Source organism: Syngnathus scovelli, chromosome 11 (genome assembly GCF_024217435.2).
Source record: "Syngnathus scovelli strain Florida chromosome 11, RoL_Ssco_1.2, whole genome shotgun sequence".
Taxonomy (NCBI): Eukaryota; Metazoa; Chordata; class Actinopteri; order Syngnathiformes; family Syngnathidae; genus Syngnathus; species Syngnathus scovelli.
In genome coordinates, this window is record NC_090857.1 from 10,200,246 (window position 1) to 10,218,541 (window position 18,296).

At 41.3% G+C, this 18,296-nt stretch overlaps 1 protein-coding gene across 1 annotated transcript; it reads left to right on the forward strand.

The window, feature by feature from the left end:
• Window positions 1–1,338: 1,338 nt before the first annotated feature.
• On the forward strand, window positions 1,339–13,432 carry slc6a1b (solute carrier family 6 member 1b). The gene is made up of 15 exons (XM_049734640.2): window positions 1,339–1,775; window positions 2,373–2,724; window positions 2,951–3,082; window positions 3,308–3,408; window positions 3,789–3,898; window positions 4,991–5,123; window positions 5,808–5,942; window positions 6,225–6,328; window positions 6,911–7,035; window positions 7,439–7,551; window positions 7,625–7,756; window positions 8,116–8,218; window positions 8,297–8,397; window positions 9,119–9,286; window positions 10,451–13,432. The coding sequence occupies exons 2-15, from the start codon at window positions 2,478–2,480 to the stop codon at window positions 10,556–10,558; spliced, it is 1,812 nt and encodes a 603-aa protein (XP_049590597.1). The 5' UTR covers window positions 1,339–1,775; window positions 2,373–2,477; the 3' UTR covers window positions 10,559–13,432.
• Window positions 13,433–18,296: the final 4,864 nt, after the last annotated feature.

Below are 18,296 nucleotides of genomic sequence, written 5' to 3' on the forward strand. Positions count from 1 at the left end.
CCAAAAGCCTTTTTTTTTGGCTTCTGGCACAACATGATAAGTGCCCAAGCCTCTAAAAGGGAGTCCGGGTGTGTGAGATAGTGAAAATATTCCCTTTTAATCTCATACCACGTCTTCCAAAATGAAACCCCCACATGGAATATTCGAAAAGGGGAGTTTTTGCGCTGAATGTGGACAATGAGTAGGGGATTAGCGCACCAATGAGACATGATTTTGTATTTTCATGTCACTGTCCCAGTATGAACATTTAGCCTATTTATTTTTTTTTTTGCACGTCGCTTGACCACAGGGAACTTGGCTATTATTTGGAAATGTTGGGTTATCAGGGGATATAGTATGCAGTTTTTTTTAATATGATCAGCTGAATTTCAGTGCTATTCTTGGCTGAATTTGGTCACAGTAATCTAAAAAGAATTTTTGCCTCTTTTTCTGAATGTGCCAAGTAGTGAGCTGCACCCAACTGCCGTAGCGACGCCCAGATGGCAAGCCAATTACGGGTGAGCGAACCGTTTTGTGATACTCCGAAAAAAAAATCGTTGCTGGTCCCAACAGTCTGATTGGTGCATTTCGCTCCCGCAAAAGCGCCTCCTGTTGGCCTGCGGCAGAGCGGCGGAGGGGGGCAGTTGTGGATACGACTGGGCTAGGGCGAGAGAGCTGGTGGCGCTGGTAGCCCCCACCTGACGGCAAGCCTGTGTGCAGTGGAGCATGTAATTACAGAAGGAGGTGGTGGTAATAGAGTCTGGTAAAAGGCAAACACCAAGGCTGACAGCTGGGGCCCCCTGTGTCACATTCACCCGTCACACAAGGGCCACAGGTGACATGATGCTCGGGGAAAAAAATGTGTGTCCGTACATGGAAATGTGGACAATATATATATATATATATATATATATATATATATATATATATATATATATATATATATATATATATACACATTTATGCACTTCCTCTTATAAGCGCCTTAAAGTCATGATTAGAATAGTAACTATTTCAAATATGGCATCGCATTCTTTTAGCTTTCTTTTCTGTGTGTGTAAACAAGTGCAAGTGTGAACATTTACACACATGGGCACAACTATTGCTACACCTGTTAATGAAAGAATAACTTTGGGATTCACTTTCAACACTTGATCAATTAAACTGTTGCAACAAATAGACAAATTATCAGGTTGGATGGAATATAAGGCATCAATTGTCCTTTGGGTGAGTCAGGGAGTGAGTGAGAGAGAGAGTGAATGAGAGAGTGAGTGAGTGAGAGAAAGATAAAGAGAGAGAGAGTTGGAGGAGAAAAAAAAGAGGAGGTGAGAAAGGATATAAAACGTTGGGACAGGAAGATGCTCTTCTCCTGGATCTGCTGGATGCCATCCATCCACACTGGACATGTTGGACTAGTCGCTGTGAGTGTGTGCGCGCGTGTGTGAGTGAGTGGAAGAGGAGGGGGCTCAACCAACTATGTGGATGAGGCCGCGCTGCGCATCGCTACGCCCCTGCTCGCTCCAAGTCAGACGGCTCCTTCTCCTCGCGTCTTCTCGTCTGCTGGCTGCCTCTCTTTCAGCACCACTCCTTTAAGGACAGCAGCGCACACCCCCTTTCGCCGTCCTTCCATCTATCCCTCCTTCTTCTTCTTCCATCCATCCGTCCATCCTCCACCTTCGGGATCATTACTGCAGCGAGCGGATCGAATGCGAAAATTTCCACTCAAGACGCACAAAAAAAGTGCAAGGAATTACTTCTTGGGATTTATTTTCATCAGGAAGACTTAATAGTCAACTGTAAGTATCGCACTGTTTTTCTTAATGATTTACTGTGCTAGATTTTTTATTTTTATAACAACCAATAAATGTCCTACGAATTTTTAAATCCCCTGTTTTGTAGAAAAGGATTGTCATGTCGAGTATAAAGATATCAAAACACAGATATAAATGTGAGCCCTTCGAAGAGGAAAAGATTCAACACTCGTGCGTAATTGCGCGCACTCACCCGCTCGTGCGTTTATTTCACGGCGAAGGGCAAAAAAGAAAAACTGCTCCAAAATATGCTCCAAAATCACCGTACTCATGTATGATTTTCCATTATTGCTCTGGATTTGATGATCTTTTTCCATGTTTATTGTGTTTTCCACGCGTAAATGCAGAGTTTTATCGCTACCATGAGCGTCGCGTCTGGCTCCTAAATTGCTTTTTAGAGAACAACCTGCACATTTCTCTGCACGCAAGCGCTCGCTGCTACACCGTGACAAGTTTATTGCGTTAATTAAGCATTTTTTGTTTTTTTCCCATAATTAAAGCAAAGTAACGCATTCGAATCCACGCGGAAGTGGAATATATTTCTTGTGAGTTGAATGAACATTGTATGCATTCCTCCCACAGTGAACCGGGGGGACGGAGAAGCTGCGTGACCCGAACCGGTGCTGCTGAAGTGGTACCCTTCCTCCTCCTCCTCCTTCTCCTCTTTCCTTCGTCGTCGACGCGAGCATGGCCACGAACGGGACCAAAGCGTCGGACGGCCACGTCCTAACGGAGACCGTGAGCGAGGCGCCGACGAACACGGCCAACGACAAACCCAAAACGCTTGTGGTGAAGGTGCAGAAGAGCAAAAAGGACTTACCCGAGCGAGAGACGTGGGGCGGGAAATTTGACTTCTTGCTCTCGTGTGTGGGATACGCAATTGGACTCGGGAACGTGTGGAGATTTCCTTATTTGTGTGGAAAGAATGGCGGAGGTAATCAGGACTCGTTTTTCATTCCAAAGGAACCAATATCGGGATTCCATTTCGCTTAAAATCCAAATGAGTAGCCGTGCGTAATTACGCAAAGGCATCCTGTGCTGAATTCGCCCATTTTTTCTTTTTCCTTTTATACGTCTGGAATATAGGCTGTTGAATGTCAATCATTTGTAGTTCCCATCATTGAACCCTCCCTCCCTTTTTTATTTTACCTCTCATTCAGGAGCCTTCTTGATTCCCTACTTTTTGACCTTGATATTTGCTGGCATGCCCCTCTTCCTTCTGGAGACGGCTCTTGGTCAGTACACGTCTATTGGGGGGCTCGGAGTGTGGAAGCTGGCACCTATGTTCAAAGGTAAGACAGAAAAAAGGAAGCACAAGCTGCTTATCTTCTTCATACTGCTGTTGTTGTTTTTACCAAATATGATTGTAGATCAATAACATAAAATAAGATTTGTTCATGCCGAACGTCCAAAAAGGTAATGAAGTGTATTATTCATAAAAAAAAAAAAAGTTTCAATATGTCTTTTAAAATGTCTCAAAAAATATATTTCATTGAAAGTCCTGTGTGTTGTTTCAGGTGTCGGTCTGGCCGCTGCTGTTCTCTCCTTCTGGCTTAACATTTATTATATTGTCATCATTTCCTGGGCTATTTACTATCTGTACAATTCCTTCACAACAGTGAGTATCTTTTTTGAATCAAATCAACGGCAATGTAAAATCCTGACATTACTCAGGACTACCATAGGCTGCATGAGAAAAAAAAAAAACACACAAAAAGGTTGTAAAGCCTTAAAGGGACTATGACATTTATTGCTTCCTTTCCCACATAATTAGCGCTTTACACAAGCGATTGATAAATGCAATCTGGCGATGAGTCATCCCGTTTTTAGAGGGAAGCATGAAATCGCAATGTCTCCCCTATCCCCCAAGCCCCCAAAGACTATCATGGACTTGGCACACAGAATTGGACCCGGAGGTGGGAAAGTGCAGTTCCAAGTCAAAAGATCTTTTTTTTCCTCTTCTTCTCTCTCTCCCTCTCTCTCTCTCGCTCTCTCCAGGAACTGCCATGGCAGACTTGTGGTAATTCCTGGAACACAGAGAACTGCTACACCAACTATAGCATCGCTGATACCAGGAACCTCACTAGCGCTGTGGTGGAGTTCTGGGAGTAAGTTGGACATTAAAGTCTCGGTACAGAACAAAACATGTGAGACTTCTGCTCAGTGAGTGTTTAAAATGCTACTTTTAAATTCTGGAGAAATTCTTCTAAAAATTATGCTATGGATAACCAAACGGGAAATTTGTAATGATAACCATAGAGCAGGGAATGGAACTAACTGCCATGTGGTAAATGAGCTTGCTGATCACTGTATGAGCAATGTAATTCTTTAAATATCAATTACATTGATCCATGTCAAAAATGGCCCAATTTGGAGTGCAACCAACAATAAATAGAAATACATATTTGCCTCAAAAGTCAAACTTCATGCATGATATCAGCATAGCTAGCTCATCCTAATTTTGCTCAATGGCTACCAGAAGACAAACTCAGATTTGATTTTGAAGTTTTCATGGATGACCAGAAGGTAAAACTGCATTGGTAATCCTTATTCTTTTTGATGAGAAGACAATAAAATTACACACAAAGAGTTGACACCATTTTGTGTGTCCAACCTGATACATAAAAAACCCAGCCCACCCGTGGAAAAAGAAACAAAGACGGAAGGCATGACTAATGAGGTGTTAATCATTTGTCACGCGCTCATCAGGAGCACCCCCACAGCAAAAAAAAAAAAAAAGAAAAAAAAGAAAATAGTGGCTAAGGTTAGCGTTGTTAGGGTTAAGGCTCGGGTTGTAAGGGTTAAGGTTAGGTTTGTTAGTGTTAAAGTTAGGGTTGTTAGTATTAAGGGGGATGTAAGGGTTAAGATTAGGGTTATAAGTGTTAAGGTTAGGGTTGTTAGGGTTAAGGTTAGAGTTGTTAGGGTTAAGGTTAGAGTTGTGAGGGTTAAAGTTAGGGTTGTTAGGGTTAAGGTTAGAGTTGTGAGGGTTAAAGTTAGGGTTGTTAGGGTTAAGGTTGGTGTTATTAGGGTTAAGTCAGGGGATGGTGTTAGGGGTTGGTATAGTAACCCTAGATTACAGAAATTTGTAAATACCAAATTTGAATCGGTACTTTCTTGGGATTTTCCATATCGAATGTAAGCTTACGACAAAATCCTCTTTCATACAGTAAAAGAGAACCTTCACCCATTTCTCCTTGCAGACGCAACATGCACCAGCTGACCGACGGCCTGGAAAAACCTGGAGAGGTCAGGCTCCCCCTGGCCATCACTCTGGCCATCGCCTGGGTGCTGGTCTATTTCTGCATCTGGAAGGGGGTCAGCTGGACCGGCAAAGTGAGTCAGTGTCCGAGGACGAGGCACAAAGGAAGCATTTAGCTTGCGTCGTTTCGCCGAAAACAAGACGCTCGATTCATCGCTCAAGGTCGCCGAGCTGTCACTGTGACACGTCGGATTATTGTGCCCGGGGGTTGAGGCGATTTGGGGGTAGAAGGGGATTACGTAACTTCACTTTACCCTTCAATTGTCCAATTTGAGACTGTGTTGGTTTAACTGTTGTGGCGTAGTGTCATAAAAACCGTTAAAGCGTATAATCGTTCTAACGCCAAATCTGCTCTGCCATATGCATTACGTTGATTTTATTACCTCTCCTCCGGCGAGCACAAAAAGCACAATTAAATTTTGTGGGGCCATTTTATATTGGTGCATCTAGAAATTTATAGTGAGAGGAATTTACTGAATAATGTCGCGAACCATCCCCTTGCCCAAGAGCAAATGGTAGAGTCCTGTTCCTCTATTGGTTATTCTTCTTGAACGAGAAAATGGACAGGATTTTTCACTTTTCTCTTGGATTTTAGTTTCCTTTTTCAAAGCAAGCACTGACAGCATTACATTTACAGACGGAATTGTTTGCTGCCATCCAAGAATCAAAAATGATTGAAACCATTTAATTCATTCGTAATTTCTTGTAACAAGGAAAACAACCGAAATGGTCTAACAATGACTCTCTGTCCTTCTCAGGTGGTGTACTTCTCAGCCACGTACCCATACTTTATGCTGTTCATCCTCTTTTGTCGCGGCATCAGTCTGCCTGGCGCTATGGATGGAATCCTCTTTTATATCACGCCAGACTTTGAAAAACTGAAAGAGTCTGAGGTACAGGCGTCGCGCTGTTGTTTTGCTTCTGAGAATATAACATTTTGCAGTGGAGTATTGCCTAATTTCAGTTTCAATTTCCTCAAATTTTGGTATTACTATTTATTTCCATGCTACATTTTTTTCCCCACCAATTTGGGAAACTTTGCCAGAAAAAAGTTAGACTTCAACCAACAGAGTTCCATAGACACAATAAAAACATCCTAAGAAAGCTCTATATGTACGAGATTAAAGTTACGAATACTGTTTTGTCATGACTTTGTTTTCTTCACTGCGAGTCAGGTTTGGTTGGATGCTGCAACTCAGATCTTCTTTTCCTACGGACTGGGATTGGGCTCTCTGATCGCACTGGGTAGCTACAACCCCTTCAACAACAACGTATACAGGTACGGTTATTATACACTCATTTGTTGGAATTTGTGTGAATAACCACTGGTTACCGGACTTAGTTTAAATACCAGGTTAAATTTTGATATTGAAAAACATTTTCCAGGGTCGATATTGGCAATAAGCAACTTATAAGTATTGAACTCACAGTTTTAAGAGATTATTGATGAGCGTCGGCACGCAGATCCCGTGCCAAAAATAATAAACATATGATGGATATATGAATATTTTGTTCCACCCCCAATTCCTTGAGGAACAGAAGTGAACTATGACTGTATTGTGTGCAGTTTTTAAAATGGTTTAATTCTTTTTGCTGTGCTGCTTTCAAACTTCTTCTTTGAACCTCATTTGTGTTTTAACTGCACAAGTCAGCATCACAACGTTGGATTTTTAACTGACTGTCATTTCAAAAAGAACGGGGTTCAAAATAAGCGTCCGTTCCTTTAGCAATGGATGCAAAATGGGTGCCCACCCAATTGCTCCCCGCCGACGCCATCCCGCTCACCAATGTGTGACGGGATGATAAGGAATTGATATCGGCGTGACAATGGCCGCCTTGTGCTTTGTCTCCCTCCCGACAGAGATTCTGTCATTGTCTGCTGCATCAACTCCTTCACCAGCATGTTCGCCGGCTTTGTCATCTTCTCCATTGTGGGATTCATGGCCAACGTGACAAAGAGACCCATTGCTGATGTGGCAGCCTCAGGTAATTGCAATCAATGTTGACGCTCGATGGCGACAATCAGCAAAGGCAACAGACACTCGGAGCCGTGCAAATAATTAGCTCTTGAATTCGCTAGATGTGTTATTCTTTGAGTCAGAAAGGGGAAAATTGTCTCTGGGTTTTGATTTCTGGGTTAATTAGGAAAAAAAAATGCGCAGTGATTTTGCAAATCTTCCCACCCTTTGTAAATCCTCAAGTCGAGTTTGACATTCAGCACCCCCAAGGACGCTTTGGACTTATTGTTAGCTTCCTCTTTCTTACTTATTTTAGTTTTTATTATCTTGCCTTATAGTTGCAGCACTTTAATTACACTTACTAAGCCGAAACAACTTTTAAACAAATTATTCTGAAGTAAAATCAGACAATGTTCAATGTTTGTTTGAAGGACCTGGTCTGGCATTTTTGGCTTATCCCGAGGCTGTCACCCAGCTGCCAATCTCCCCTCTGTGGGCCATCCTCTTCTTCTCCATGCTACTGATGTTGGGAATCGACAGCCAGGTACTGTCAGAACCTTAAGTGACCATTACAAAAGAGTTAACATGAAAAAGAATTGACTGTGCTACTCATCCAGTTCTGCACCGTGGAAGGTTTCATCACCGCACTGGTAGACGAGTTCCCTCACATTCTACGGAAGCGGCGCGAGATTTTCATCGCTGTCGTCTGCCTCGTCTCTTACATCATTGGACTGTCCAACATCACCCAGGTATTAAACACAGCAATCTGGTGATTCTCTGGCAAGTAGTCCAGGCTGACTCTTTTCCAAAGTCAACTGGAATGCGCAACAACAAATCGGAAAGGAAAAGTAGGACACAGGCGCCAAAGGAAACGATGCTGAACAAAAGCTTCCAAGGAATTTATGAGCATTCGAGTCCAGTTGAGATGGACCTTCTAAGGACATCGGTGCAGAGATGTCATGTCCTTACCAATGAGACATCGCTCTCTCGATGTCATTCCACTCGGATGGCCTGCTACTTGCCCGCACAACCTAATTGCCTTCGTTTATGTTACGATTCCATTCCTGCCCCCTCCCTCATCAACATCCTCTTGCGTCCTATTCTGCAGGGTGGCCTGTATGTGTTTAAGCTCTTTGACTACTACTCAGCCAGCGGGATGTGTCTGCTGTTCCTCGTTTTCTTCGAGTGCACCTCCATTTCATGGTTCTATGGTGAGGCATACTTTTAATAAGGGGAACTTTTTATTTAGGGAGATTCTGAGGTGATCACAATGGTTTAATGTTTTGCAGGGGTGAATAAGTTCTACGACAATATTGAGGAAATGATCGGTCACCGTCCTTGTATGTGGTGGAAGGCCTGCTGGGTTGTATTCACACCGCTCATTGTGGCGGTACGTATAAACAGCCAAAGCCTCAAAAGAGTCATGACTACACTACTTATTTATCTACTCTTTAGCATTTAATTACTCCATATAACGACCAGTGTGCTTCACGCTAATATTTACCATACCTATGACTTTACTAAAGCACTTGCATAGGCTAATGATACACTCCGATGAGTTCAGATTTCTGTACACCGTAAACCAAACACAATCCGGCTTAAGGTTACATTTTTAACATGTATTATATTTATTTTATATAGCACAGTGTAATGTGCTACAAAAATTAGAGTAACAACCTGCTTTTGCCGTACCTGGCATAATGCGCTACCAAGCTAGCTAGTGCATAATGCTATGTGATGCTAAATCTTCTTTTGAAACACTTTCATTCAAATACTTTGTCAAAAATATTTCAACATGGCTGACAGGTGTGTTTTGTAGATTTTCCAAACCGGTATATGCCATTTTGAGGGCTTTCCCTTCTTCAAACCAAGTTTTGGTTCTTGAACTTCCTGCAGATTCTTCAAAGGGCAATTTAACTCTGCAACCTGAAAAATCAATTATCACAATAAAACAGACCTCTATGTTGTATAGAAGTGACCATTTTGGTGTTGTTTTGACCAATTACAGGTATCTTTCAGAGACAAACTTGAGATTTAAAAGTTCCTCAATTGCATTTCGTACGTGTGAGGATGCCGACGATGACATTCGTACCCCGGTGTCTCATTTGCAGGGTGTGTTCCTGTTCAGTGCGGTACAGATGGTACCCCTCACCTTGGGTGACTATGTGTTCCCAGCCTGGGGCCAGGGTGTCGGCTGGTTAATGGCGCTCTCCTCCATGGTCCTCATCCCTGGCTACATGGGCTACATGTTCCTGACACTCAAAGGCACTTACAAAGAGGTAACGCTCCGTCTGGCTTTTGTCTCTTTTTCATGTGTTGTTCACACTGGGGTGGGGCTTTGGGGGCGAGAAACGTTGCTTATCTAATAATTGCAGCGTGAGCCATGAAATTAAAAGTGAAACATTCAAAATGCTTGAGGCAAATAGTATTGAGGCTTACACAGTGAAGATACTTGGCTCTATTTAGTTGATGATCAAAGCAATATGTTACCGGGAAAAGAAAAATCCATTTTGTAATAAGACTGTGAAATAAAATGGAGCACTGAAGCGCTGTGAATACATTTTGGATACACCGTAATACTATACTTAGCGTTTTAAGTGCATTACAATGCAAACTTTGACTGACCTAGCTTCCCCCCTCACACACACACACACATTTTGAGAATCTAAAAAATACCGCCCGAGCTCGAGTTTAGACTCTTCACACGCTATATTGAAGTGCCACAGCTTTGCATAATGCGATTTAGTGTATTAACAGAGCAGCGCAACACAACACTATTGCAATAAGCAAACGTGGGCATGTGGCGTGAAGATGGGATAAGTGCCACGAGAAGCCGAGCATAAGATAAAAGCATTTGTAAAATGGAGATTGTAATGAGTTCTGTGCAACTATTTGAAATGAGTGTCGATTGTATGCAGATGATTGAACTGCAGTTTTAGGCATGTCACCATTCAAACTGCAGTTGATATTTTTGGGCATATCATTACATACATTAGGATGTGCATTGGGAGCTCCGATGTATAAGCTCTTTTTGGTGGCGGAGTTTGACATTCAGTAGTGTGGCAGGAAATGGACGCTAATTACAGAGGCTGTCGGCGGCGACGTGCAGGTGTCGGGAGGCGCAGTGGCGGCTGATTGTCTTAATTGTAGCAATCAAATGGCACATTACAGCTCACAAGTGCTGCACGTGAAATTCAGATGGGGCCATGGAGCCTCTCGTCATGCGGCTTTACTTAAATGGTGCTGATGATGAGAAGGATGATGATGATGGTTTGGGATTTCAAGGATGAGTTTGGCTTATGTACCAGGAATCTAATAGGGATGGATTAGATAAGATGGTTCGATGGCACATGTAAAGAAGGATAGATGGATGTGACTAAATGAAAGGATTCAAACAAATCAAGACTGTTTTCTTCCATTGTGTCACCGTCCTGCCTCGGCAGCGTCTGAGGATGATGATCAAGCCGGTGGTGCTGGTGAAGGCTCAGGAAAACGGTCCGGAGCAACAGACGGAAAGTCAGAACCCCGCCACTGAGGAGGCGTACATCTAAAACCTCGCGAGCTTCTCTCCTGCCTCAGCGGTTCTCCGTCGGGCTCCAAACACGCCCCAAGAGAAGCGGAATCAAGGTTGGGAACGACCACCAGACGTCTACGTCTGCTTTCATTCACCTACCTCCCGGGGACACGTGAGACCAACCTTACCGCATTTATTGTTATTATTGTAATTATGAAATCAGTTTTGTTTTGTTTTTTTCTTGTTGTATCATACGGAGGAAACTACCCAGCCAACGTGTTGTGTACTTATAAAGTTCATTATGCAAAAAAAACATTTTAACAAGAGAAATATAAGTTAGAAAGTAAAACTACATTAAAAGATATTGTTTTAAATTTTGAAGGCCTGCATTGATAGTTTAGACGACAATAACTGTACAAAGACAATACAATAAAATACAATAATACTTTATTTATATAGCGCATTTCATAACCGCCAAAGCTGTAACAAAGCGCTTCACATATACATTTACAACTATCGGGTTCAATGCATTTTTGCTTGTAAAATAAGTAAATACAAAAAATAGAGGCCATGTTTTAGGTGAGAAATTAAATGGAAATATATGGACGTGGAATGCGAATGGGGCCAAATATAATAGATCCAGACTATTTCATTTCAACTGTTTACCAGCCGTGTCTGGGGGCTTATACATTCAAAAAGCACAAGTACAGTTTGTAGTACGAGTTTGAAACCTATGACAAAAAAAGATTAAGAATAAAAAAGATATATATACTTCAGTAGAATATCTAGCAAAAACTGTCATCACTGTTGACAGTTTTGTCTTGTTTTTCTGAAGAACAATAACTATGTACAGTGTGTTGTTGGAATCCTTTCTTTTTGAAGAATAACTTTGAGGTAGTTTTGTATATTTGAGACAGAGAAGGACCAAACAAGCACACACATCGGTTTGATTATTACAGGTACACTTGCAAACTTACTAACAGCATGTGATCACCCCTAGCAGACTGTCAATCATGGCAACATCCCATCGTGTACTATAATCCTACGAGCATCCCGTGTGAACGCGTATTCGAACAATAAGCTTAAATGACAGTGAAGCTATGACCGATTATAGCATAGGTTTCTATGACAACCAGTACAGTAACTATAAAGTATTTAGTAACTGACTCCTCAGGAACAAAGGTGGATGTGACCAAATGCTCCCGGATAAGGTACACTGAAGCAGTAATATAAGTATATATTATAAATTAAAAAGACGTCTACTGTAGCTCCTCAATTAAATGGCCACATATGAGGGAGAAATTTTTATTAGCAGAGAGGCCTTTATTCAAACAAATATATTTTTCCCAGTAATATTAAACAATGATAGATGAGAATTTAATTTATATCAATACTATTAAACAGCTCAAATCAGGGCAAAGACTGGGTGGAACTAATAAATTCTTATAACAACATTGTAGCGTGGCCGCATGTCGACACTAGCCAACACTATGGCGTGACTATCGGTCAGTTAAAAGACGGCGTCTCAGTATAAAAGAACATGACTACACACCATTATGGTGTGAGAAACTATCATAGTCTGCTCCAATGTTAGTTGTCGTTAAAGACCCCATCTGAAGTTAACATGAGATTTGATTGTTATCTCGGTAGATGCTGCTGGTTTGGTTAGCAACAGAGATCAAATGGCACAGCGTGAACAACAGAGTCGACTGAAATAATTATAATAATAATTACCCTTTTTTTCCCAATGGGAAAAAGGCGTTTATGTGTCTTGCGGCGTCAAATAGAGGAATGACCACATATTTGAGGAAGTTACTATTTCGTTTTCTTTAGGCTTCTAAGAGACTGTTTACGTGCTTCAGTAGGTATTGCTGTTTTGGTTAGCAACAAAGTTCAAATAGGTTTAGCTCATTTTTTAATGTCCGCGTAATTGAGGAAGATGATTATTTATCTCAAGTGGGCATTTGTTGTACGGCCACTGTTTGAGGAAATACACGGTAATTAAAATGTCTCCTTCTCTAAAAACATTTAAACTCGGATCTTTGGACAACAAATCCAAATCTTATGTGTGTATGTGTGTGTGCACACATTTATGCGTGTGTGCGTTTTCTTTGTGCACATCATTTCTCATAATGATAAATGACGATCGAGGTTGGAATCTGTCTAAATACTGGCGAGTCCTTTTCGTAGGCTAAAGGAAAACCTATTATTACATATCAAGTTTGCACGGCAATAGGAATAAATGATAGCTTGTCTTATCTTATTACTGTAAAGAAAGAGAATTAAAAAATGAATAAATATTGATGATAATATTTGCTTCTGTGGCAGCTAAATGCGACAGGAATCAGGTTGAATCCGTCCCGTTAGGTCTCTTTTATTTATGTATTTTCTTTCCAAGTACGTAAATGAAAATGACGACGAAGGATTCGATGTATTTTTTTTGTACAAAGTGACTATCTGCAGTTTTCTCTCTTGAATGATGTTGTAAACTGGACTGTGTAATACATGTATCTGTGAATGTCCGTACAACCTGACTTTTTTGTTTTTTGTTTCTTTATTTCTGTCGATTCAATGTGGAACAAAAAAAAAATGGAAAAGAAAAAGAAAGTGTATTATTTGCTGTTTTCCGCAATAATATTCTCGGAAAGACTAAAGCACATCTCTCTCTCTCCGCTGTACAAACGATCATAACAGAATAGCGTAATAATGCTGATGATAATAATAATGTCATAGAAATGTCTAGTCAGAGAATATTGTTTTGTATATTTTTAGCTGTTTCTTGGGCCTGATGTAAAATATTATATGTAAAAAAATATATATATAATAAATGTCTTTAGATGTGTTCTATGAAAAAGCATGATTGCAATATATGTTATCTGCAAAAAAATAAATAAAGACCTATAGATTATAATGGCTGTGTTGTGTTATTGGACTGCATGGACCGAGGAACCGAAGTAATTTGACAGTTAGGCAATAACCTTTGGAGACTTTTAACCTTTGCACAGCATCCATCCAACTATCTAGTTTAACACGACATAGGTCAAGGAGATGCTCGAGCCTAGCCCAACTAAAAATGCCACAACCGATTCACAAAAAAAAATCCGTGTTTAGTGGAAACTGGCTTGATAGATTTGCAGAAGTGTGAAAGTAAAAATGACCTCCTGAAGGGAAGACTGAGTCAAGTAGCCAGAGGACCTGCATGGCTGTGTGATCTTTTGACATCACGCTTCACACCACGTCTTCCATCGTGGCTAACATACAAATAAATGTTTGCCTCCGAGACATCCCCCCGACATGACCTAGTTTGTTTGGACAACGCTGATACATTCCGACTGTGCTCACACTGATGCGCATGGACAGAGCAAGCACGGCTGGAGAGCTTGATGCCTGAGTAACTGAGATTTCAGGTGACTGTCTTATAACAAATACACTGCAGATGGCAATATATGTTTCACTTGAGTCAGAATGTATTACAAAGCGGTAAAGTTTATACCGGGGCTCTCCAAGGACAGTGTTACCCTTGAATGACCCGAGAGTCGGACAGTTTGGGTGAATAATATACGGCGACAGTCCTCAAACATGCTTTCTTGAGGCTTTATCGTGTGCCCTTTCAGAATTGACAAACACTTTAAATTATATGATATAAAAATCTCACTAGACTTTTACTTTTTGATACTGTATGTGATTTTGCAATCTCTATGAGCCACAGCACAGAGACATATAAAAGTAACAGATGTCCTTCTGCTCTCAATACATTTAGCTCAAACTTTCAAAATCCAACCCCTCCCCAATTACCACTGGTGTTACACAGGGCTCCGCCTTTGGGCCTCTTCTATTCATCATTTACTGCCAACCTTTTGTAAATGAAGGACTTTTATTAACATTTGCGTTCCTCTTCACTGACGTCACCAACTGGTTAGCTTCCAGAGTATCACTTTATCTGCATGTTGTGCTTTCAAGTTGACATCATTTGTTTGACTCGTGTGACAGGTCATGTTAAAGAATTTTAGTCGTCTTCCATCTTGCATCTATGTTTGTACATGTACACAATTCAGAAATCACTGGTGCACATTATTAGAAAACAGAGCTTTGTAGCAATTTAATATATCGTGTGTGTGTGTCTGTGCACGCTCACACATGCATGAGATGCATCTGCGCTTTCCTGTGGGTAAATATTTGTGCGTGTGTGTGTGTTTGCTCATTTGGGCATGTGGCGGTGTACAAGTGTGACTTGCACCGATGACACAGACATGAGGGAAGTTGCTCTGACATCTCTAGTCTAGCAGAGGTAGAACGGCGCGTCACAAGTCAGCTCCGGGGCGACCCCCCCTTCCCCCACCCATGCTCATGGACTCCAGCCTGCTCCCTGTTTGCATGCATGCTCTCCAAGCGCATCACGATCACCCAATGTAGATACATAAAATCTACTTCCAGTTCACTATTTGCGTTATGAATGACGCAGCGAGGTTATATAATTTTCCTTGCATTTGGTTAAAGGGCTACAAATGCGAGGCTATTTAGGATGCGGGGAGGTCGATGGTGACTTTTTTTTGTTTTGCTTATGTAACTTATGACCCCATGAAGTTCGGACCCCTCTAACTTGTCTCACTGTCAAAAATAGAGGTCCAATAGAGGTCCGTTGCTCTCCCCAGTGCTCCAAAGAGTATAAGTATTATCGGCCTCTTAGGTAACAGACATATTGTGATGTGGTATGCTTTGGATAATCAGCATTTCCTTTTCATAGAAAGATACAAGGTAGCTTTATGTGTAGGTAGGTAGATTGATAAATAACTTGGTAGATAGCTAATCCTTGATGTGGTATGCATTGAATCATGAGAAATTATTCTCCATAGATAAATGATATTATAGGTAGGTAGCTAGTTAGCTAAGAAGTTGGATAGGCAGGCAGGCAGGCAGATGACACAATGCAATAAACTTTGGCTCACCTCTCCATTGCTAGATGTGTTTACTCCACCATTGAATTTGATTTCCAGCTGTTGCAAATCTGGCAGCTCATGTACGGGGAGGAAAGTCAGCAAAGGTGGCGTAAATAACACGAACTAAAATCCAAACACTGAATCTAAACACTAGGAACAAACTGGTGGAAAACACACATCCATGAGCGTTGATTGTGACAACTTGGCAAGGAAATTGGGCAAACACAGGCCCGATTGCAAATGACATCCAGGTGTATAGACAAATGTGCATGGAGAAAGTGACTACATATAAAACAGGAAACAAAACATGCACGGTACTGAAAGAAGACACTTGACAGCCACTAAGGGGTATTTGGTAGAACACTACGGACACAATACAGACATGCCATATTTGCAGCAATCCTGATGCCCAAAATAAGGTTCATAAAGGTACATTCGACTAGACGTTTGACAAACTTGATCCCAACCATTCTGCTCAAACGATTTTGGGACAAAACTGGAGATGAAGAACCAGGAGCCCTCTAAGGTTGAACAGCAGGAACCGTTTAATCGTTACCCGAAACATTCTGACTGGTGGGAGATTCTGGATTCTCTCCAGATTCTATCATGGATGGGTGGGAAATAGTCCCATGGCCCCTGCTGTTCCCACAAAACCAGTCCAGCTGTTCCATTTGAACGCTAGGTTGCAGCTTCCCCAAGCAAGCTGTGATGCAATAGGTTTGAGCGCCCCTGTACAAGGTGGCGAGGCGGCCTGTAATAGACAGTTCTCTGATAGCATATCTGCTCCCTGCAGACTGACAGACAGACGGAGGAGAGCAAGCGAGAAAAGCATGAAATGCCCTTATCACTGTCTGCCATATGATGATGGGATGAGCTGACAAAGCTCTAATGAAGTGCTTTAATTGCCTGCTTGGCAAAGCCTGTCCACACACACACACACACGACTGTCAGATAACATGTTACTGACAAGCAACCATTAGGCCGTTATTCAAAAATTGACACTTTTTCCCTTAAAATGTCAGGAGAACATGGAGATGTGACGCACGATTGACGACACGAACAACGCTGAGCAACTAATAAAGAATTAGTCTTCATCACCGGGACATAAATGAACAACTGCTATCATTCCAGTCCATTGAAGATGTTCATTCTATTTAACCTCCATTTATTTCCTCCTCAATGTCACATTTGATTCAGTAATTGCTTTTTATCGTGTTACTGTCTTTCAAAAGGTTGCACACACAATATGGACCAAGCTAAAAATATTACGTAATCTCAGACATCCCAAAAGTGAAGTTAAGTTCTTGTGGGGTACATTCAGTTTGGAGTTTATGTGGATGATTTGAGATGGTTCCCAAAAGGCTTACACTAAACAAGCAAGTGGAATTCCCGTTTATCGGAAAAAACAACAGCGGCCTTTGTCTTCTGAGATGGCTTCTCTGACATATACACACAGATGGAAAGTGTTACGATCTGCCAACACAAATTATTACCAGAGTGAGCTTTCAATGCTCTTTCTGATTCCACGGTTTTCCCTCCTCTTTAGTTTGTCCCCAGTGCCTCTTCTCTTCTTGAAGGTTGGGTGACTGATTGCCATGAGGGGCAGGGACAGGCAGGCTGGGTGCACAATCAATGAACCCACCCAGTGTTTGCCGAGTCTCTGGGGGCTTTTTGCTATGCCACATTTATCACCAAATGTAGTAGGGCCACTGGCGATGCTGTGCATTTCAAACCTCAAGACATGAACCTCCATTTTCTCCTGAACCCCAACCAACACCTCAATCTTTGCTCTACTGTCATGCTTCGGAGATAGCACAAAACGTGTCGTTTCTACAATTAACATTTCATAGACAAGTGCATGTAAATGCTAGCTGCACAAACTACATAACCTAAAATGAACTTTATAGTACCTCATTGGTGCCTTGCAAATGTGTTTAATAGAAATAGGCCAAAATATTGAAGCAGAATATGCCTGGAGGGCCAAATGTGGCCTCTTTAATCAAGCCCATTTGATTTTACATCAACTGACATTAATTTAGCTGTTAGCTGTTATTTTTTCCAAAATTAATTCATCAAAATGTGTTTATTCATTCGTGTGCAATAAGTGTTTCTCAGAACTGTAAAAAAACTAATGTAAGAAACTGTCTCTTGTTAAGTCAAGTCAACTCTTACTTGTGTATTCTTGCAAAGAACACATTTGTTAGTTTCGGGTCACCCTTTTCATCCTAAACGCTGTTCCCCCAATGAAAACAAAACATCTCATTCCAACGATTCACGGCTGCGGTTCCCAAAATATATTTTAGCAATAAATTTGAAAAAAAAAAATCCTTCAAGTCATTGCTCCACAACATAACATTGAAGCAATGATGCATCATATGTCAACACCCTTCAAACTAGCTCTCTTGCCACCCCTCTTCTTGAATACAGCTTATGCACTGAAGAAGAAATGTGATGTCATGCCTGTCTGCCCTCGGCCATCAAGTCCGATGACACACACGCACATACACACGGGCTAACATTATTTACAGTATAATTACTTCCATGACACTTCCTGTGTGAGCCCATCACTCAATATTATCTGGAGACTGAGGCATGTAGCTCATATATAAATATGATCTATATGATGCGGGTGGAAAAATCTTTTCGTTCCATAACAAGGCCACACAAATGACATCATCTATTATCTCACAAAAAAAGAAAATAAACATTTCGAAATTTGGCCATTATTTACAGGAAATGAAGCTGAAATGGCCATTTTTTTTCTTTCATCATATCTATTTGCATTGAAATTCAAATTATTCTGCCAAAATTTACTATAATATGCCAGATATTGATGTT

Excerpts from the sequence above, each read along its gene's own strand:
- slc6a1b (XM_049734640.2), top strand. The coding sequence starts at position 2,478 with ATGGCCACGAACGGGACCAAAGCGTCGGACGGCCACGTCCTAACGGAG. Across the intron at positions 5,124-5,807 it reads GGGTCAGCTGGACCGGCAAA|GTGGTGTACTTCTCAGCCAC; the intron begins GTGAGTCAGTGT and ends TGTCCTTCTCAG. Across the intron at positions 7,757-8,115 it reads GACTGTCCAACATCACCCAG|GGTGGCCTGTATGTGTTTAA; the intron begins GTATTAAACACA and ends CCTATTCTGCAG.